This window comes from Agelaius tricolor, unplaced genomic scaffold (genome assembly GCF_023055355.1).
Source record: "Agelaius tricolor isolate 1412-34295 unplaced genomic scaffold, bAgeTri1.0.p SCAF_24, whole genome shotgun sequence".
Taxonomy (NCBI): Eukaryota; Metazoa; Chordata; class Aves; order Passeriformes; family Icteridae; genus Agelaius; species Agelaius tricolor.
Genome location: NW_027269284.1, coordinates 7,207,727 through 7,230,417, shown reverse-complemented (window position 1 = coordinate 7,230,417; position 22,691 = coordinate 7,207,727). Strand labels below are relative to the sequence as shown.

Below are 22,691 nucleotides of genomic sequence, written 5' to 3'. Positions count from 1 at the left end.
ATTAAAGCTGAGCAAAGAAACCAAACTTGGTAAATTTTTCACAGCACTGTCAATATAACAAACATCTATGTTTGTGCTAATCATCCATCCTAAGTTCAACAGTCAGCCAACACACATGAAATTAATCACTGATCTATATTTGAGATACCATATGACAATCCTGAGAGCATTAGCTGAACAGTAAAAATAAGCTGCATTTAAATATTTTGTAAAGAATAAAGCTTGATTATAGCCAAGGCACTTCTAGTGACTCTTTCTAAAGATAATCTTACTTTGTCTAGAACTACATTCTCTAGAGGTGGTTGATCTTCCCCATCCAGTGGGTGTGAGGTGACCAGAGGTGAGGGGCTGGTTGTGTCTGGAGCTACCATGAGACGAAACCTATCCAGGAGTGAGTAGAGTCTTTGGTGTCTGAAAACAGAAGAACACATCAGCACAGAGCTCTCTCAGCTCTGTAAATCATTTAAAGATAGAAACACATCCAGTGACTCAATTCCAATCCCAGGACAGAAAAGCACTAGGGTCCTCAGTTTTTTGTTAGATACATGCAGTCATATGATGCAAACTTTCTTTGGGTATCAGAGGCCAATATTAATTAACTCAGCACCACCAACAAATAAAGATTTAAATTTAATTTAGTGTTAAAATTAGTGATATACCTAAGCTTAAAATACAGCTTTATTTATCCAGCACATCTTTTATTGAGTAAGAAGAGTCAGTGTACTGATTATTTGACTGCAAAAAATACATTTTAACAGATGCTAACCAATAATCCACTAAAACTATACTTCTATTAAAAAAATGATCCCCCACTGTACTAAAAACTCCAGTTTCTGGATTTTTGTCAGTGTCAGAATATTTTTTTTTGTTCAGGTTTTTTTTGTTTTTTTTTTTTTTTAATTCCACTACTGCCATCAAGAACTTCTACAAAGTAAGTTTTTAATTTTTTTTTCTTATTAAATTGAACATTACCTACGTAGGCACATTACTATTGCTCTACTGCAGTCTCACATTCTATGTTCTTTCCCCTATTAATTTCAGTCAACTGATATTAACCTCAAACACCAATGACAAGAGGAGTAAATAAAGATCTTTCCAACATCAAATAGAAGTCTTTAAAAATAATAGTAATTTGCTCTTTTTTATACCAGCAGTTTAAACAGCCAGAAGACTGAACAGTTAAAACTTTTAACACAGTTGTCTGGGAGGAAAAAAAAACCAAACTAAAAAAACCCAAGCCCACTTAGCTTGAACTGACAATATTTTGCAAGTTTGAGGAAAATAAAATTCGCTTTAGTAAAACAGATTTTGTCAAGAAATTAATTTGCAGCTGCTGTCTCTCAAAAGTTAAATACTGAGTGGGATGCAGGAAAGAGAATTTGAAGCAACCCTCTAGAGCTTGCTTCAGTTCTTAAGTAGTTCTTATTGCAAATTCAACACAGCCAGCACAACTGCACCTTGGACCAGAACATGCCAGCGTCTTATGAGAGGCTTTAATCCCAGTTTACTCCCAAAAACAACCCACTATCTGACCTCTAGGAAAAAAGCCAAAATGTGGGAAAACAGAGTTAATACAATTTGTATTAGAACATTACCTAGTTTGATATTTTAATGGTATTGTTGGTCTTATTTACCTTGCTGCTAATCCACTGTTTTGAAGGTACTCCTGAATTCTATCCAGTTCTTCAACTGGTAACTGAGCAATGCTGTTCTATATGAAAAAAAATCACAAGAATTTTACAGGACAGATAGATGTAAATCCCAAAAAATACTTTTACCAGATCAACAATAAAGAGAAATAAAGTAAACATTCACTCTTGGGTTTCTGTACTCGAAATGGCTCCTGAGGTATTAGAAAGTCTCTTCTTTCCCAGCCTCACAACCAAAGAAGTTGAGATTTGTCAGTTCTGCTTTTCAAGGTTGTTTATTTTTTTCTTATCTATAACATCCCTTCTCTGACCTGCTGAGATCTGTCTGGCAGGTCAGTTGGTGGCACACTGACCGCCCTTGGGGTGGTGTTAGCTTTTTATACTAAGGATTAAGTGTACTTTATTTACAATAATTTTCCAATATCTATCACCTATGTTAGACAGTCTGTCTCTGCTCTAAACCAATCTAGAAGTGTCACCATCACAGCAGAAGATGGAGGACAAGAAGAAGGACAGGACACGCCCAGATTCCTTCATCTTGCCTCCTAAACCTCCATTCTAAATCCCCAAAATTCTACTATTTTGCCCTGTGATACATTAACTATTATTCCACTCAAACTCTTGTGGCTTGTAAATCTTCACACAAAGTTGGTCATTTTTTCAGTGGGCTAAAATTGAAGGCATGGGTGTTTTTGACTCCATGCCAAGGTCTCTGAGCCCCCTGCCAGAGTCATCCAGGGCAGTCAGAGGAATGTCCCGGGCTCCGACAATTCACGTATCTCTATACAAAAATAAAAAACTTTCTCAAATGAAATCACTTAATCATATTTTGATGTGCTTTAAACCATTGCTCTTGACAAGCCTGGTAGCACCCAAAGTGCTTGCCAGGCAGGGATTGCTGTGTACCTGCAGAGTTGCTGCCAGCAGCATCTCCACGCGGCGGCAGGCCAGGGTGTCCACCATGCGCGCCAGCACGCGGAAGGGCGTGCACAGCAGCTTGTCCACGTACAGCGTCAGCACCGCCCCAGACTGGCTCAGGTGGATTCCCTCCAAACACTGCAAGGTCTTCTTCAGGGTGGTGGGCTTCATGTCCAGCATGGAACAGAGAAACAGACCAAAACATTTACAATCAGTTTGGAATACAAAGATCTTAAAGGGGAAAGATGCTCAGATAAAAGTACCTGATCAATATAATTGTCTCTGTGTGAGTTACTGGGTCATTTAATTGATATGAACAATAAGTTGTTTGATGTGTAACTGTAAAAATTCACTCTTACAAGAGTAAACAAAGCATAGGGAGCAAAACTTTTAGGGGAAAAAAAGCTACAGATTTAAGTGAAATTGCAAAAAGCTTCGAATAGAGTGAGAAGATTCATCTCCTTCTGGAAGAAGGCAGAACATGTGCATAGTCAAGACACGTGACAGTACAAAAATCCAGACAATCCTTGGGGGGTTTTCTGAGCATATGTTAAGAAACAGCAGTAGCAACTCAGGATCAAAAGGATGTGCAAATAATTTTTAAAATTTCTTTTATTTTTTTAAATATGAGCAGCAATTCAGCACTAATATTCTAAAGGGAAAATCACAGAGACAAACTAGTTTGACTCATGAAAGCAATCTTGGTTTAGAGCAGTCTGTTAATACCAGCTATTTTAATTTTATTGTCTTTCCTGATAATCACCAAGCATTTCACGCAGTGACTACATCTTCCATTAAAATATATTCAGTTTAGTTCATTCTGCTGATTCTCAGCTAGTGAAGCCCAGACTAATATCACATACCTTTAAAGCTGCCCTAGATTTGCACAGAGACAATGGAAAGAGATAGGAAACAGCACTGAAGCTACTCAGGGTGCAGGTGGCACAATTATCTCTAGATTATTATCACATTAATCACAATTATCTCTAGAGAAAGTGCAGCAAATGAAATTTCCCATGATTAAGAGAGATGCATACAACCTTACATCTCTATAAAACATTGTCCACTCCTTTTAATTTGGAAACTAAAATAATCAACAGAAATAATACCCTGAATTTCTCTGTGATTTTCCCTCACCAAGTGGCTACAACTTTCAAAACAGACCAATGGGGAAGGCATGAGCTCACAAATCGTTTTCATATTGCCAGGGCCTATGAAGATGGACTGGCTCCTACTCCTGCCTCTATAGTTAGTTTGCTTTTTATACTACTAAGGCACTGAAATCCAAGTTGAAAGTTACAGCTTTAATTTACCCAGCAGATATTGATTATGTGGGAAAATATCCATTAAGGAAGAAAAGCAGCTTAATCATCTCCACCTGAATTGATAGATTTGATGGACTGGAACACATCTAATGCCAAAGTTGCTAATATAAGGTTTGCTGCTTGCATTTTTAAGTAAGTGACTTTAAAAATAAAATTACAAGTTGATAAATGACCCAGAAATGTCAAACTTTGCATACTTATCAGTTAAACTTATGCTGACATGAAGTGACTTTATTCTTTACAAGAAGTCAAAAAGTTAAACTTACAGCTGCAAGATTCTCACAGCGTGACTGAATGGCCTGGATGAAGAGACCAGAGGCTGCTGAATTCCTGTGAACAGCACTGATAAAATCTTGTACTGGAGGCTCATGGGACAGATTAATCAAGTCTTGAACATGATTCACAATAAGCCAGGTCAGGTGTTCTGAATCATGTAGGTTTTGACACTGAAGGGGAAAAAATGAAAATTTCATTGCAGTAATTAAAATTCAGATTTTAATTACTAAACATGACACAACATGAAGTTTCTCATATATAATTCTGGTAGTTATTTTGAAATAATGGCAAAGAGTGTCTATATCTTAATACCACCATCATTATTTTTACATGATATATTTTCCAAATGTTTTGCTCTTATGGCAAATTAAGGTATTTACCACGAACATGCAGCTTATTTTTCTAAAAACACTAAAAAACAGGTTAGAAACAAGTAAATTGAGAAGAAAAAAAGATGCTGCTTTTAATGAAATGGCTTTGAAATGAACATACACCACAGAGCTGTCCTGCAAAATGTGATTTTCATTTAGGCTTCTTAAAAATTTCTTATCACTACTGGCCTTTAACAGAAAATGAAGAATTTCTGGAAAGCAAATCCAAAGAGATCTGTCAATAATTAATGTCAAACCTCTAAAGGCCTGTGCATATCAATATGCAGTGGAATGCAACATGAAAATATCTGTAGAGTTAACCAGGCAATGCTGAGAGCTTGCACAGTGCCTCAATAAAGAGGTTTTGGAGGATTTTACCTTAGATGACCTCTAATCTGACCCTAGGGACTGTCCATTAGTACTTGAAGGGCTTCCTAAACAAAGCTTTCTGTTGAGTTGAACCTGAAAGGAATGCAGTTTCCTTACCTCAAAACTGATCTGAGGTGCAAAGACAAGTGCAATACCTCATACTACTGAAAACTCACTTCAGAAATTCCCAATGAACTAAAACTCTAATACTGAGGCAGCAAAAAGGCCAAAGCCACAGAAATTGGCTTTACTGGAGAACCAAAATGGAAGTTAAAACGTTAATGTAAAACCTCTTTTCTTATGGTGTAGAGATGGAACTTTGCTGTCTCCTGGACACTGCACTGCTGCTGATGTTGGGAAGTCTGGAACTACTTAGTGTGCTCCAAGCACCTCCCAAGTGAGGGATGTGATAGTCAGAAGGTAATTCTATTGCCCACCAGGTAAACTTTACAAGTCAAGAGAGCTCTCAGCTCAGAATAGAAAACAATGCCAAATGAGGCCATATCTAAGCTTATAGAAGCACCCTCTGAAAATAAAATTACTAGTTTCACAGATCTTCATTTTTCACTGAACACACTTCACTTTTCAGTTAACACATATCAGTAATAAATGACTGCCAGCATCCTAAAATAACTCAAAACTGTAGTTATAAAAGTCATAATTCAAAACTTACAACATAGTCACAGAAGAGAATGAGTGCTCCTCTTCTCACTATCTCACGATTGCACATGCCACGCTTGGATTCCAGGTCAGATTCATCACTGTCTCCAGATATGTGAGGGCTCAGCAATTTCGTAGTAGAAAGGCTGTGTCTCCTGCAAAAAGTACATTATATGTTGTTACTATTTTCTTGGTATAGCTACTGAAACATGAACAAAGTGCTTGGAGTATCCTACCAATGCCCTTACATGACACCTCTTTTTCTGTAAGCTTCATTCAAACATTACACTTCCTTGAAGTAGATACTTTGCTTTCCATCATATCTTGATTTTTTAACAATTGCAGCATTGCTTATTACTTTTTCAGACAGTCTAAAGAACCAAATGAACTATTTAAAAGAAAAATACAGGCTGTTGCATCTCTGGTAGGAACCAAATGTTCTTGAGCACTTAGTCCAGTGTCAGATGAAAAGTGATGCCCAACCCAGAAAATAGATGATACTGGTAAATAAAAAAAAAATGTACTGCTATTTTAGCTCATAGAATCATTAAAGTCACCTGTATGATCATCAAATCCAACCTTTAACCTAGCAGTACATCATGGCTCACACTAGGCCATATGCTGAAGTGCCACATGCACACACCTTTTCAACACTTACAGGGATGGTGATTCCACCCTTCCCTAGACAGCCTTTTCCAATGCCTGAGTAGTTGCCCTGTTTTGCTCATAATCCTGGTAATTCCATGTTTCCACAAATTAGAATAATATATTTTCAATATGTAAGGTTGAACTGAAGCAAGAATCTCACATTTGTGAAAATATTGATGCACTTCAGTTGTAGAGCAAGATGAGACTGTCCAACACTCCCTGCACAAGCACCAGAAACATCCCTCAAGTCACTTGTTCACCTCCTCTACAATTAACACAGAGGAATACCCACCCTCACAGAAGGTCCCTTCGTTATCCACCGAGGACAAATCATTCCAATGCCTGACAGGTGGGGTAAACTAACTTCAGACCAAGAGCATACCCAGTTTAGAATCTCCAAATTTCAGACAACCAGTGTCAAGTGAGGTTATTACAGTGCTCAATGCTAATACCATGTTTTGACAGCATTTAGCAAGAGACCCACTGAGAACAGATAATCCAGTAGCTACAGTTATATGATCATATTGTATTATCACAGACACAACAGTGTCCATCATCTCCACTGGCTGGTTATTGCCTAGAAAGTGAAATATGAGGGCTCCATATAAACATGAAACACTGAGTGTTTTGCTATAGTGATTTCCATAGTTTCAATATAAAGTAGTACAAAGATGAAGTTTTCTTGCCTTAAAAGTGGAGAGATTACCTGGCAGCTCTTCTGAGGAGCAACTCAGTGCAGGACACATTTCCTTAGTTTGGAAATCACACCAATATCAGAACAGACAATATGCACACACATGAAGTTAATGCAGAACTACACTTCATAATCCAAGCAGCACCATTCAGTGAGCTGACAGGCTTGGCAGAAAGCAGCTGGATTGTTTTAATATCATTTTAGAAAATATAATTATATGAAACACACTACTAGGGAACAAAACCAAAACTTACTTTGGGGTTTGATGCACTTCTGACCACCAGTTGTAGTTGGTATAATTGACAAGAAGCAAAATGTGACACCAGAGGAGAACTAAAGAAGGATGAGTGGGAATCATGGACTGAACAAGGTCACTCAGACTTTCAAGTGTGTAGAAACTACCATCAGATCCATCTCCTGTAAAAAGTCTGGTGGCTGCAGCTGTGATTCTTCTAAACATCCCTGAAAACAATAAAACCACGTTAGAGTAACAAAGCTCTAGTCTGAACTCTGAAGTTTTATAATTATTCAGGGTAGAATTCCTGCAAGAAAGGTAAATTCTAAGCAGTTTTACAAATTTAAGGTAAGTGATGAAGTTTGCCCAAGGGCAGTGCGTAAACCAGTAATTACCAGCTCTCACATTCAATAAATAATGTTTAGCAAGGTTTCATGGCAATTCTCATTTATCTGATACATGAAAACCTTTATTAAACTTTAAACTGTCACCTGTGGACCAGGGTTAGTTTGTTGTTTGTAAATTAAAACACAGATGTTCTACTTAAGAACCATGAGGTAACTCCTCCTCTCAATGTTAAGGAAGAACACCTATGAGTACCCTCCTTCAGAGGATGGCTTTCCAAACACATTTAGTTGAAACTAAATTTATTCTCTTTCATCCAATTTCTAAAGTGCAAAAATTAGTATGGTATTTCTGCCATTACCCTGAAAATGGAACACTCAGCCAAAAAAGCAGAATTTTGCTTCCTAATGGCTGATTCTGTGTTTGTATGCCAAAACAAAGGTTGGGAAAAAAGAAATTAGAAAATAGTGGGAAAACAAGGAAAGTTGTCTAAAGGTATAGGAGACTTTGAGTTTCTATGAGAGGATAAGATCAGGGGGAAAAAAAAGTTTCTTCAGAGTCAGTTAGGAACCAAGAGCTAATGAGAATAATGAAGGAAATCTGCAGTGTTACTTTCTTTCCTTGCCAGACATGCAGAAGAATGAAGCTGTAAATTCCACAGCCATGTGGACCAATTTAAGCTGCCCCCAGGAGTGACAAACACACAATGTCAATAGCAAAGAATGGGAAAAACAGCTGAGTCTCAAATCTCTGGTTCCACTTATTAGCAAAGCAGTGCTAGCCCCATTCCAGCTCCCTGCATTTGCAGAAACTACACCATCTAGTGACTTCCTACAGTCATAAAAGCCATTGCATGCTCATCTTTTACTGTGTTCATGCCTTTTATTTCTAACTTCAAAGGAAGAGATTGAGAATGTTCACTTATAATCTAGTAGCTTCCTACAGTTGGAAACACAGGAGTCAGCAATGCTCACATTTTGAAAAAACTGCAATGGATGAGAAGACAAAACATCCAAGTAGAACAGTGGTTAGAAATTACAGAATACAGCTTATGTTTCCACACACAAATTGCTGTAAGCTACACCCATAGTTAGGAGAATGTAACTTAAAGAGAAAATAATTGTGGAGGTTCTAACTGAACAAAAGAAAAGCATTACAAATTCAGGCAGTTAGTTAATCCTCAACGTAAATAAATATGTTATGACATGAAAATACAGCCCAGATGTCTGAACAACTTTTCTTTTATCCTGTTACACCATACTGGTACTAGTGGTAGTAATATACCTAAACTTATTTGTAGTTTTACATTAAATTAATTTCTAGAGATCATCTAATCCACATATCCCAGTGTTCTGCATGAGTATTTTAATATTTAATTTTAATTTTGAATGAAGATGTCTACATAATTCCTGGCCAGACTCCCAGAGCAGCCTGGAAGCCAGTCACAGCAGCAGAACTAGCTGAGCCTTCCTTTCAGTTATCCCCAGCTCCCACTGTGGAGGAACCCACTGCCCCAATTTCAATCACCAGCTTCACTTTCTGATTCCATTGCTCCTAGCTTGACACCATTTAATCACTTTATGCCAAAACACCCTGGTGTAAGTTATTTGCTATAATATTTGAGTCAAATATTTCTCCTAAACATAAATTAATACATAATTAAAATATATACTATTATAATTACATAATTTTATATAATAAAATAGTATAAAAAACATATTTAGATTATTACTGTAACAGACACATGGGAAAAGAACTGTCACTCTGTATGTCCAGAGTTCTGGGTTCTAAAGCACACCTAAAACAAAGATTAATTTTGTGCTTCTTCACACACACTCCTGGAGCCTTTGCACCAAGAACCTCAGTTTGGAGAACTCCCCTTTTACAGACCAAGGCAAGAGAACACAGAGTTCCTTGTCCCATGTCCCCAAGGAAGCCTATGCAGAACCAGGGACTTGCATCAAGACCTTTTACATTGCAGACAACTAAGAGTAAACCAAGGTTGCATTTCAGCTGCAAGCCAAAAATCAGAAGGCAAAAAGGGCAGTCATAGCAAAGAAAGAATAAAGAAAAAAGAAAGTCACAATAGTACCACTACTCAGAAATGAGACTAAGGAATAAAGCCAGGGCCAAAGGAATTACCAAAGGGGTAGGCATTGGGTATCCAGCAGAGAAACCTAAGGGAAAATCTCCAAACCTGAAGAAAGGAACTCAAGACTGGCTAGCTGGAAAAGTGCCACCTTTCCTGGTTTTCTGGGGTGGTTGTTTTGGTTTTGGTTAGTTAGATTTTTGTTTGGTTTGTTGGGGTTTTTTCTTTTTTTTTGCTTGTTTGTTTTATATATTTTTATTAATTATGGCAAAAGCCAGGAACCTTCCTTGTCATGAGTCTGAGCTAGTGGTCAGTGACTCAGTGTTTTAAGCTAGACATACCAACCAACCTCCAAACTGAGACAAAGCATGAGAAATACAGCCACAAATTTGGAATGTTTTGTGTTTTCTGGACTGAAAAATTTTAGACAGCTACAAGGAGAGATGAAGAGTGACTACTTGCATTTTGTTCCACAAAGACAGAAGAAATGTGCAAAATGTGCCCTGCATGCATAAGCACCATGTTTGGTAAGTTCTCTACATGGAGTAAGATATAACATTTTCAGCACTTACATATTCCTTCTCAGTAGCTCAATGCATTTTTGAGTTGTCTTGGAACTTAAAAACCACCCTAGCACTGCATGCTATGACCTGGGCAACATTTCAAGTATTACCTGATTTGAAGATGTGTATTAAGCACATAAGCAGTGTGCCCAGCTCCTGGCAGTAGAAAGTATGTTGCTGTTCATTCATGTCCACTTTTAATTGCTTGGTAACAATATCTTCCAGTAGAATGCCAACCAGTTGTAATAAGAATCTTGAAAGAAACACATACACAATCAATAGAAAAATTATCAATCTTTCAGAAAAAGATTAGGTTAGCCAATGAGATTTTGGGTTGAAAAACAAAATACAAAGCTCTTGTCCATCTGTCCTAAATAACATATTAAATTAAATGCTACAGAACAGGTTAACCTAAAACAAACAGGATTATCATCACAAGCATGTCAATAATTACATATGAAATCCAGATTATCTCTCATCAGCTACAGTCACAGTAGCATTGGCCCAACTTTTTTTGCTTTACAAAGCAAATATTCAGAATGCTGTGGTGTCTTTATAGTGATTTGCTAAAAGCAATTGAGCTAAATCAAACTAAAACCAATCTGTGACAGTCATTGCAGCTCAGCTGAGCAGGGGTAATTCAGCAAGGCACAGTAATTCACCTGTTTACCTCACCTCACCTATCCACATTCTACTACACAGATTCTTTATCAAACCTCCAGCTGGGACAACCTGTGGTGTCAAAAGAAGCACCAAAAGAGGGCATTTGAGAAAAGCCATCCTTGCTCCCAGCCATGACCATGACTCCATTACTCACATCACTGCTGTTGGACATTAGGTCACAGTATGGGTGTCCAGAAGACTCTCTTCCCACAACCCACAACCCTCAGAGTGAGCTGAATGACATGAAACAGCATTCTATTCCCATCTGAAGTTCCCTATTTGGGTAAAATGTTATTATTTTCTTAAACAAACAGCTATTTCAAATGCTTTCCACCACATTAAAACATAATGCCTTAATGACAAACATCATGTCAACATAGTACTGCTGCCATCTCTCCACACTTCTTTTGCCTGAAGTTTGTTACCATCCAAGGACATCAACATCAGAAGCCAACTAAACAAAGCTGGGTCTTAAAAAAAAAGAAAGAAAGAGCAGAACTAACTCAATAGATTTGAATCCCACTGCTGCCAAGTTTCTAATACAGAACCTGGGCTTCCACTTAAAGGGATGTTTCATCATTCAGTACCTATACAGAAAGGAAGGAAAGCAGTGAAGTTTCTGGACCTCATTTTCATAGCTCCAGGATTCACTCATTTTATCAGCTCTATTAGGTCCTTCACTTGGCTTGAGAAGAGGCACCAACACAATTCCAAGTTCTAAAATCTGCTCAATTTCTCCATCTCTGTCCATCTCAATATTCCTTCCTCCACACACACTTGTCCCATGTCAACTTATTAACAGACATGATTCCATTTAGACAAAAGTTTTATATGAATTAAATATTGCCCAATGTACTTGTGATTTCTCAGAACTCTTTACCTTACCCCAGGTTACTCAAAAGACAATGTACCTGGAAAATGTCTCTTCAGGTGGGTATTTCACCTGTTTGACCTCAGTGTGATCCTCTGGTGTGGACATGTTATTTTCTCCATATCTCAGCCTGTTGATTGCTTGACATGAAATCAAATATGGTGAGAAGGAAAGCTCTTGTATACGGGATAGGACGATGTCTTCTGTTGACTGTGAAATCAGAACTCTGAGGATAGCTAAAATTCCAGAAATCCAAAGTTGGACAGTGCTCACTGATGCCTATCACAAACACAGAAATACAGAAGATTGAATACTTTTGAAGTTAAATGACAAACATAGAAAGGCATTAAAAAATTAGCATTTTCATTAACTTGTAAAAAATCAGACCCTTTTAAGAATGGAGCAAACCAGAAATAAATTTTAAGTTCAGATCTTACAAAATGCTATTCCTGTGGTAACTGTCAAGCTCATATTCACTGGAAAACAATCTCTCAGCTATAAAAGCATTACTAACACTTGTGTAAGAAAAATGTAATTAATTAAATTGCATTCTATTTTATTGTAACAGTACCTTCCTTCACATTCCTGATCCTCAACATACAAAATGAAGGAAAGTAATTCATAAGCAGAACACTCCTGTATCAACTGCTCTCAGCTGGGAAATCACATCAATTCTGGCCAATTTGTTCCCAAATTCTGCTGCTGGTACTTGAACATCACTTAGCAAATTATTAAAGAGAAACACATTCTCTTTAGTTTTGCATGAAAGATATCAGAAAAGATTTCTCTTTTCTGAAAACAGTAGCTTACCATTGTTTTAGGAGTAACAAACATGCTCCTTAAAAGCATGTCCACAGGGCGAAGGGATGAAGGGGCCAAAATTTCAAACAAAGTGTTCAATACTCCCAAAGCATCATGAGAGTCTATATGCATCTGTGAAAGGAAAAACACAAAACTAATTTCTAACTGTCCACTAAAGGTAACTTAAACACAAAATTTACACTCTGTGTTTTAAACATTTCTGTAACACCCTGTAATAAAGCTGTTCTTTACAGTACAAAATTCAGAGCAACCAAAAGCTATGAAAGATAAATTTAAGTTTCATTGCAGACCTTCCTAGACATGAGTTTTAAGAACATGGACAAAAATCTGTCGTATGAAATCCAGTGTGCATACCACATATATTTCATTTGGAGAAATAGGCCTTATTCAGAGAATGAGACCAAAAGACTGACTTGTCACAAAATTTAGAGACTTTTCTCCTCCCTGCACATCCTACCAGGTTTATTTATAGACTGCAATGCTGGTCACGATTAAGCTTAGGCAGGTAACTAGGAGAAAAGAAACCTAATCATCAGAAAAGTGAACAGCTACAGTGGTAGGACAGCTTACTTCAACAGATTTCTAGAGAAATTATAAAGTAATCAAGTGCAAAAAGCAAAGGACTGGACTACAAATCTAGATGCCCCTAACCTGCTTAAATAATTTGGAAGATGATCATGTGCAGTCACACAAAACAACAGTAATTTCATTTTGTGAGCATTTTAGCTCTGCTCTAGAACTGTTGTCTGATCCTGCCCACTCTCCCCAGACATGAGATCTCCTCCCAGGAGTGGGGAACTGCCATCATGGAGCAAAGAATATCTGGGGCTAGAGCACCTCTGCTATGGAGACAAGCTGGGAGAGCTGGGGTTGTTCTGGAGAATGCTCTTCCAGTACCTAAAGGGGCTACAAGAGAACTGGAAAGGGACTTTGTGCACAGGCAGGTAGTGACAGGACAAGGGGGACTGGCTTTACACTGAAAGAAGGTGGATTTATATTAGGAGGAAATTCTTTACTGTGAAGGTGGTGGGGCACTGGAATAGGCTGCCCAGAGAAGGGATGGCTGTCCCATTCCTGGAAGTGCTCAAGGCCAGCTTGGATGGGGCTTTGAGTAATCTGGTCTGCAGTTAGACCCACTGTAGCCATGCAAAAAGTAATTCTGACATTCTATGAACATGGGACCATCTTCACACCCTTTAGTAAGTGTTCTGATATTATCATGTATCTAAGAGAAACAGAATGACCTTCCTCTGGAGATGGTTTTGGTCATACTGCATCTACTTCATGCATTTAAATATGAACTTCATCACTTCAAAGACTTAAGTTTACCTTGCAGCAGTTGTTTTTTCCAAATATGGCAACCACAAAAAAATTGTCTTCATATAAAAAAAGGAAAAATCAAAAGCCACCATTGATACATACATTAGAGCAATTATTTAAGGTGTTTGTAGAATTAAAACAATGATAGAACCACCTGTTGTTTTGCAAGCATTGGGAGAATGATGTCAGCTATTTGCCGAGACAATCTCTTCCATTTGTCTTCATTTTCTTTATGACACTGTTGCAATACCAAGATGAACATTTCTAGCACCTGAGAAAAAGTAAAAAAAAAAAGGTAAGTAAACACCCATACTAACAGAAAACATTCCAGTTATATCATAGTAGGAAAGAATCTTCATTTCAACCACCTAGCAAAAAGACGAAAGGGAAAAAAACCCACATGAGAAAATTGCACATTTTTAAACCCCATTTTCAGGTTAAAAGCCTGTTTTAGTAACGAGTTTTTTGGCAGTGGTTTTTAAAGACTTTTCTTGTTATTTTTATAAACCAGAAAAAAAAATTTGCTTTGTACTTTTTAAAATGGTATTTGTCAAAAGACTACTCAAACAACTGGAAAAAGAATCATAAATCTAAATACCACACCACTTATTCAACAAAAAGGGGAGGAAGAAAGAGAGCAATTTTCCACGTGTATACTCTGTCTTGACTCTAGCTCAAATAAAGTTTAAATTTGGTCAAGGAAACAAAACAGAATTTTTATGGGGCTCATCCACCTGAGACATGCCACTTTCACATAAAAATTTTAAGAGACAACATAATGGAGCACACCAAGCAAGGAGCACTTCTGGTAGCTGGATGTGTTATAGATTTGGGGGTTATAGAGACCACATGTTGAAGGACAGGCAGACAAGAGACACAGCAAGCAAGAATGGTAATATATGGACTGGCAAGGGGGACAAAAGAATCTGTTTCAGGAAACAAGTTAGAGCACTTGTAAAGCAAATTCAGGTAGCTCAGATTAGGGAGAGGGAGATTGCCAGGTGACTTTCTTCCCAAAAGATTTTCTCAGGAGAGGAGATAGGAGCAATTCCAGGCTGAAAAACTTAACTCTGGAGCTCTATGGGTGGCAGCTCCAGTTGCAACAGAAAAAAGTTGAAGGCTGCAGCTCTGGGAACCTCTCAAATGTCCAGGGAAACCAGTGCAGACCATCCCAGCCACAGCCAGGGAACAACAGAACAGCCCAGGGTTGGCTTAGACATATTGCACCAGCAGAACAGGGCAGAGTAAGAACTACAAAGGGGATGGTGTGGGAAGAGCAGTGCAGGGGTGGTCTTTAATAGGTTAAGTGTGTCAGAAGGAGATCTGCCAGCAATTGCAGTACCTTATATAACAAAGTTATTCACTATTTCACATCATGTGTCTACAGAGTGTCATTTCATACAGTTATATTAGTCATTTTATGATTATAAAACTACAAATTCAAAAGAAAATGTGGATACACAAAATTACCCCAATCTGAACACGCAGTTCTAACAAATTATTTTGACAAGATGTACTGACTTTTTTCAGAAAATACAGTGCTTACATTAGCATACACCAGAACTGCATTTTCACATTATGAAAGAAAGGCACATTAGGTTTGTTAAGCACCTGAATAAGCAGTAAGATCCCATGTTGATCATGACACTTCTCTCAAAATTACTTTTATGTTTTTCTTTAAAACAAAGTGTATTGACGAAAGTCATTGTTACACTCCTACAAAGCAGAAACATGTTTTCCAAGTCTGGGTCAAAGTAGTAAGTCATAATAAACACCTAATTACCAGTGTCATTACCTTCTTCAAGTAAGTGTTATTCAAGATACTGTTATAGCACAGCAATACCTAAATCATCTCCATGCAGCATCTTTCCTAATTTTAAACTTGTCTCCTTCTCCATTTTACTCCCCTTCTTTTAAGTTTCTTCTCTTCCACCAACCTTCTATTTATTCTGTCTGCAACACAGCCAAGATCATGATCCCAACTGGAGCTTTTTAGTTTTTTGTTTTCTAGGCTTGACTAGGAAATTCCACAGATACGTTACTTGACCTGAAATACTAATTTGTACTGCAGAACCTTTCCCATATCCTAAAATCTTTGCATATTCTCTCAACAAGGAAAGATACCACAGAGAGTCCAGCTACTCCAGTTTTGTAGAGGAAATCATTAATAGTGCCTGAGCACTTTTAGCAGTCACAGCAATGTTACCCTTTCACAGACCACAAAGAGGGAGCTTCATCCTCCTCTCCTACCTGATGGTACTGGATAAGTCTCAGCAGCATTGACACTACAACCTCCTTCTGAGTTTCCAGCTCTTTTCCAGCATCAGCTTTATTTGTTCCTCTTAACACAAAGAGATCATGAACAATGGGTTGCAGAGCTGGTATTGCTGAAATGAGATGGATTTGCTTTAGTATGAGACAAATCACTCCTGAACAGTGATTTCTTGAACTAACAGTTCAGTTCCTAAAAGTAAACTGGGTTCTAGTTCATTAAAGGTTTTGCCCATACCTAAAAACACTCAAACCCCATATTTATCATGCATAATGATGGAAATATTTTTACTTCTTTTAGAAAATTTAAATTATAGACACATTTTACCATTCTTATAGAGCTAAAAAAAGGTATTTTTATAAAGTATTTCTCTGCAGAATCACTGGAAAGTATGAGAGAAATGCTTCTATTAAAGGCTGAAAGTAGAAGGAAAGGGAAGTGGACAAAAAATTAAAATCAAAGCTTTGCACATACTGCTAAGTTGTGAACTTATTACTGAATTAAGTTTCAAATAAAAGCTTTGCTGCAATTATGAACAATGCAAAATGTAGGGCAGCAGTGTTTGTGTGATATAATAAATTTCCTGAAGGAATTAAGTGAAAAGTATTTCATGTCTTAAAAGTTAGTGTCTTCTGGAACACTCAGTATGATAACAGTTTTCTATAGCTTAGTAGTCAACACTGGATTTATTGCTGAACTATAACTAATAAGTGTTGATGCCTTTTTTCTGTCTTTCTTTTTTTTAATAGCTTTTTTTGGTTGTTTTGTTTTTGAATTACCATGTGTAACAGCTTTCCTCCCACTGGCCATGATACCATCACACAGCTGAATGATCTTGGGAATTCCAATTATTTGTTTGGAATGATATCGCTCATAAGACAGCAACACCAAGAAAAAGAAGATATTAGGAATAATTGCTTCAGACTCCCTGGAAACAAAACAAAAAAATTCAAGTGTCAAGTTTGAATTGCACAGCTTTGTTCTTTTTACAGTCAAGGTTTTTTTGCAGAATATGTTGTTCTGGTTTCATACAGCACTTCTGTAATTTTTGTGCCCTGTTCTATACAATGGGATTTTTCCCCAGGGATTTCTTTAAATCTTTGACCATTACAGTTACTAATATTATAACATACTGTCTAATGCACATTAGATTATTTCTGTAGAAGATCCACAGAGCAAAAGAACAACTTCTCTCTTCATTAAAACTCAAGTGTAAGAAAAACCAGAAATAACTGACAGTAAAAATTTCACTGACTTCCTTATGACCTATTAGGTCCTATACAGTGTGTACCAGGTGACCAGAGTGCATATGGATTCACTCTGGATCCAAAATAGGAAAAAGTAGCTCTCCCTTAAGCAATTGCATCTAGCAATGAAATGCTGTTTTCTGGAAGCACAGCTTTGGCAGGGGGACCCAAAGGAATGGGCTTACAATACCAAAACGGAGAAACAAAACAACACAGTTGAAGATTATTATTTTTTTTTTTTTTTTTTTTTCCATTTTACTTCCTGACTTTTTCAGTCACGTGGAACCTAAAATATCTGGAAGAGTTACCACTGAAGCCAGAGAATAAACGAGCACATTTCCCAGAAGAGAACTCTCCCTTTCTCATAAGGCAGAAATAATCAGCAAATCTCATCACTACTTGTAACACACATCACTAATCTGCCTTTCAGAACAAGACAGTTGCAAACCCTCATTGTTCAAAGGCTCTTTGCCAGTTCCATACCTGAACTGTCCTACTTCAATGTATTCAAACTGCTTAAGCACAAATCCAATAAACACCTAAAGAGAGAATAAAGTGTGCATCAGAACAGAGACATTAATTTCCATATGAAACCATTCTGACAGTTTATAGACAGGCACTGAAAATCATTTGCACCATGTTATGAAATGTTCCCTCTGCAGTTACAGAAGATGGAGAAACCTGTTGAAGCTTAATTATAGCTTGCATGAACTTATGCCACTTTTAACCTGTAGTCTGTATATTTTTAAGTATACCTTCATATTTCACTCATGAAATACAATATTTGAGGTATTACAGTCAAGAATTTAAGAATCAGCCAAAAATCTAAACTGAGATAAAATCCAAAGCACTTATGCATTTAAAAGAATTATCTCTTTATGAAACAGATCTTTCTTTCTGTATCTCTTTACAGAAAACTTAAGTATTGTAAGTCACATTCATTTATAAACCTGAAAATCACTGTAGTAAATAAAACACTTCTAAGTAAACCACTTAAATTTTATGTTACAAATTCACTGCTTCTATGGACAACTACACAGACTACTGTATTTGCCACTAGCTCCTCTCACTGCTATTAACATCAAACAACAGCTGTCAGCCACAATGCTCACTATCAGTGATTAGGAAGTTCCATACTCTCAGTATGGAAGAAGGTATTTCCATTTGTAAATGAAGTTTTATTTTAGAAAACTGACTGTATTGTTCACATCATTTTATTCCTGAAGTCCATCTCATAAGCAGTTCTTAAATAGTTGTTGCAGAACTCAAAAAGTCATTTACATGCAAAAAAAACCCCAGAAGTCTGAAGCTATTTGTGGCTGAGGGCTGGGAAATTGAGTCTCACCCTCCTGTAAGTCTTCACTTTTAGTACAATGAGCAGACTGCTGGAAATATTTTTGCTGCAGATATTTATTGAGCCTGCTGGTGAGATGTGTATGACAATTTGCAAGTGTGGTGAGGTACCAACCTGATCTGAATCCAGAAGACAGTAGTTAACTCTCAGCTGAACCAGTTGAGCAAGCAAGTCTAGAACTTGTCTCTGCAGCTGTACCGACGTTGTTGTTGTGTATTGTTTCAATGCTTTTATGACAAGGGGTTCAAATAAACGAATGTGATTGTGAATAGCATTCTGTAATAGAGAGATTTTAAAGTAATCTAACACCTGAACACATCTCTGATTCAAAGCCAAATTAGTTTTAAAAGGAGGAAAACTGTTTTAAATCTAAGGTACAGCTCTTTCAGGAGAACACAGATACAAGTACCTTATCAGCACGATGCTTTGCTGCACTGGAAATGCTAGTTTTCAGCTGTGTAGAAACTTTCTGCAGCACATCAAACCATCTGTTACAAAAAAAAAAAAAAAACAAAAAATCCCCCACACATTAAAAAAAAATACAACAAATATACTGTCCTCAGATGCATTTTACTGTGCCAATGCCAACTTCTCTTTATCTACTTGACTGCTTCAAGAATTTTAGTAAAAACAAAGGGCAGAGACAATCTACAATACACTTCTATCAGAGAAAGATTTTCTAGTCATTGCTTACTAATCCTTCTGCCTTTCCTTTAACTCACTATTTGCTGTATTTATAAATTAATAATATACTTTTGAATACAAGCATTGAAAATTATTATGCTTTTAAAAAACTTCAATGATATCCATTTTAATGACTTTGCTTTGGGAAATAGTTAGTGATAACTGCATTCAGGATGTGCTCATCAAGACAAGTTCCTCTCTTAAGTCTGTATTTTCAAGTTACACAGCACAGCAATGATACTCACAATTATGAAAACCACTAAGAACAGACTCAAGTTCAAGTGAACATTAAGATGTAAGGGAAGGAAGTTACCCTGAAGCATCGTGCTCCTGCTCAGCCTGCACCATGTTCCTCAGACTGGCATCAGCAAGGGCCTGTGTGAAGTGTGTGTAGGGTGCCATGAAGCAATAGTGGTAGAGGCCAGGCCTCAGGTTGGAGGAACCCAAGCGCTGAGCTTTGCCTTGAGCTTTGCTGGGGTTTGAAGAGGAGCCATCGTACTGAGAAGCCAGATTTGTCCCAAACAATGTTTTCAATAACTAGAGAAGGAAATTGGAAGGAAAAGAAGAAAAGTTAACTCTCAGGGCTTTAGCTGGTCAGAGTGACCATGAGGTAAGTTAGGAAGTCTCTTTTCCTAGCCCAGCAGTCAAAGGAGGAGTCAGAGCTCTTCAGTTCTCAGTCTCAAGGTTGTTTATTGTTCCTTATCTATAAAATTCTTTCTCCTGTCCAGCCAAAGTCCACTCAGCAGGACAGTCCAAGGCACTCTGCCTGCCCCAGGGCGGTGTTATCTTTTTATACTAAAAACTACCTGTAACAATATTTACTATTACTTCCCAATACCTATTACCTATATTAGACAGTGAGCTTCTACTCTAAACCAATCTAAAAGTGCCAACATCACAGCAGAAGATGGAGGCCAAGAAGAAGAAGGAGAAAACACTCTTTCTTCTAAAACACTCAGATTCCTCCATTTTGCCCCCTGAACCCCCATTCTAAAAACCCCCCAAAAAATCTATTTTTCACTCTGTGACAAACTGATTATTATTCTACTTATACTTCTGTGGCTTGCAGATCTTCATATAAGGTTGGTAACTTGCTCCACAGGTCATAATCAAAACCACAGGCATCTTGGGCTCTGTGCCAGGGTCTCTGAGCCCCCTGGCAGGGGTCCTGGCAATCCAGGACAGCCAGAGGGATGTCCTGAATTCTGACAGTTAACATTTCAGGAAAAAAAACCCCTTGACTTGTCTCTCACTGTAATTAATCTTTGAGGACTTAAACCTAAATATTTAATTGGAAGCTTGGAAGAAATCCATCACAAGGCAGTCAGTTCTTTGCTTTCTAGGGTTTTTTTGATGCAGTTAACTGGCTAAAGAACACTTTTGGTAAGGTAGGAAACAAGCTTGTTTTCTGAACATCAGCAAAAATAGTTCTGTGAACTGGAAGCATTTCAAGAGGGAACTAAATCAAGTTACAGAACAAGTAGTGAAAATGAAAGAAAATATGCTCTGTTTGCTCCACCTGGGCCAATGTTTCTACACAGCACTTCCCTTACAAGCATGGCCATTCTTAGCATCCAATTGACAGCCAAAGGACATCAGGATTAACACTCACACAACACCTAAAAAAATAACTCTTTACCTGCTGTACACACACTGTTGCCATCGTTGGCTCTCTGTTGAAACATGATTTTAGATATCCCAAAATTTCTTCTACACACTAGAAAATCAGAAAAACAAGTGCATTAAATTGATGGTTTTTTCATTATATAAAACATTACAGTGAAACCTGGTCAGTAGCACAGGTTTTTGTACTAAGTAAAACTACATTAATTTAAGGGAAATCAAGGAATTAAAGAAAGAAAGAAATAAGAAGTCAACATTTTCCTCCTAATCCTATAATACTACAATGTCTAACACCACAGTTAAGGAGAAAAAAATAGCAAAACACAGGAGAGGAAGGAGGGCAATAGGTCTTCTGACATTTTGTATATTTAGACATATGAATATAGGGAATGACTGAAGGCAAACGGTTTGGCTGGAAAGAAAAATCCCCAAGTGAAATTTAAAAAGCAAAAAATTATTCCAGTTTTCAACAGCAGCAATTTAACCTGGAGAATCTACTTTAGCCCTTTATTCAACTTTGTGGAAGCACAACACTTCTAGGACTACTGCCCCTTGGAGGAGTAGCAATTTGAAATCAGTGATATGTGCTTTCTCCCAGTATGGACCACAGATACTGGACAAGTTAACTATAGAACATAAAACAAACCAATCTTATACCTTTCCAATGTCCTGAAGAGTAGCAAGTTCCAAGATTTGAGAGAGGACATCTAAGGCAGAGCGTAAGAAACATCCAAACTTCTCATTTGTGTTCTGGAGATCCAAAGTAACCTGTTCCCAGAAAATAAAACCACATTCCTTGACAAGGAGACACAAATTACTGGAAGAAGTGGGTATTGACACAAAATGATCTTTTGTATAAAATTTCACTGACAGCTTAGACTGCATTAAGCATTGCTGGAAGGCAGGACTCCATTCTGACTAAGAAAAAAAAAGGGATCTTCTTGCTTGAGGAAGGCCTAGGGCACTGACAAGCAATGGAGCTGGATGATGCATTTCTGATAAACACAGCAGGCTGTACATATCAGATGACCAACTCTCTAAGGAATGCATCTTCTGTCACCTGAACTAATGAGGAAAAAGCTCCCCCATCCTGAATAAAGTGCAGAGAGAACAGACAAGGGAATTTATTTGGGATCACCAAGCCAGCAAAGAGTCATTTGGTACCAGCAATAATGACAGCAGAGAAACCATAGGGTGACAGTTCCTATCACGAGTTGTTGTTTGGTCAGTTTTTGTTTTTATTTGTAGTAGTTGTGATTTTCTTTAAATTCTTTTTTGTGTATATAAACTGTTTGCACAGGTAAACAAGTGAGCTGACAGAGGCAGAGCCTGTTTGAAAGACATAAAGTGATTATCCAACCCCATTATAGTCCAATCAAACAATATCATGCAGTACCTTGTAATTAGCATGGGTTGCTTTCAAGACATCATATAACTTCAGGTATGATGGAAGATGATAAAAGCTTCCTACTGAAGATGATTTACTTGTTGGAACAGGTCCTGTAGCATCAGTTTGCCTAGAAGCTTAAAAGAGTATCATAGATTAGCACAATATGCCTTTTCTAGGCTGCTCATGACATGTACACAATATAATTTACTACATCTGCATGTTTTTTTCAATCCACATGTATATTCCAAACTACAGACACAAACTATGCACAACTGGAAAATGAAGAGCATTCCAATGATCCAG

General features: G+C 37.5%; 1 protein-coding gene across 2 annotated transcripts in view; it reads right to left on the bottom strand.

Annotated features, from left to right (window-relative positions):
* Positions 1 to 22,691, bottom strand: part of HTT (huntingtin) — an 81,623-nt gene that overhangs the window by 22,853 nt on the left and 36,079 nt on the right. For both annotated transcript variants that reach the window (XM_071447433.1, XM_071447434.1), the window contains 19 exons: positions 22,395 to 22,522; positions 21,656 to 21,766; positions 21,015 to 21,092; positions 19,689 to 19,912; positions 19,101 to 19,179; positions 18,806 to 18,967; positions 17,821 to 17,876; positions 16,870 to 17,018; positions 16,069 to 16,205; positions 13,973 to 14,089; positions 12,487 to 12,609; positions 11,717 to 11,955; positions 10,253 to 10,395; positions 7,165 to 7,372; positions 5,582 to 5,723; positions 4,159 to 4,338; positions 2,556 to 2,732; positions 1,635 to 1,711; positions 273 to 411 (listed from right to left, as the gene is read on the bottom strand). In XM_071447433.1, coding sequence (XP_071303534.1) covers positions 273 to 411; positions 1,635 to 1,711; positions 2,556 to 2,732; positions 4,159 to 4,338; positions 5,582 to 5,723; positions 7,165 to 7,372; positions 10,253 to 10,395; positions 11,717 to 11,955; positions 12,487 to 12,609; positions 13,973 to 14,089; positions 16,069 to 16,205; positions 16,870 to 17,018; positions 17,821 to 17,876; positions 18,806 to 18,967; positions 19,101 to 19,179; positions 19,689 to 19,912; positions 21,015 to 21,092; positions 21,656 to 21,766; positions 22,395 to 22,522 — 2,669 coding nt within the window. The remainder of the gene's footprint in view (positions 1 to 272; positions 412 to 1,634; positions 1,712 to 2,555; positions 2,733 to 4,158; positions 4,339 to 5,581; positions 5,724 to 7,164; positions 7,373 to 10,252; positions 10,396 to 11,716; positions 11,956 to 12,486; positions 12,610 to 13,972; positions 14,090 to 16,068; positions 16,206 to 16,869; positions 17,019 to 17,820; positions 17,877 to 18,805; positions 18,968 to 19,100; positions 19,180 to 19,688; positions 19,913 to 21,014; positions 21,093 to 21,655; positions 21,767 to 22,394; positions 22,523 to 22,691) is intronic.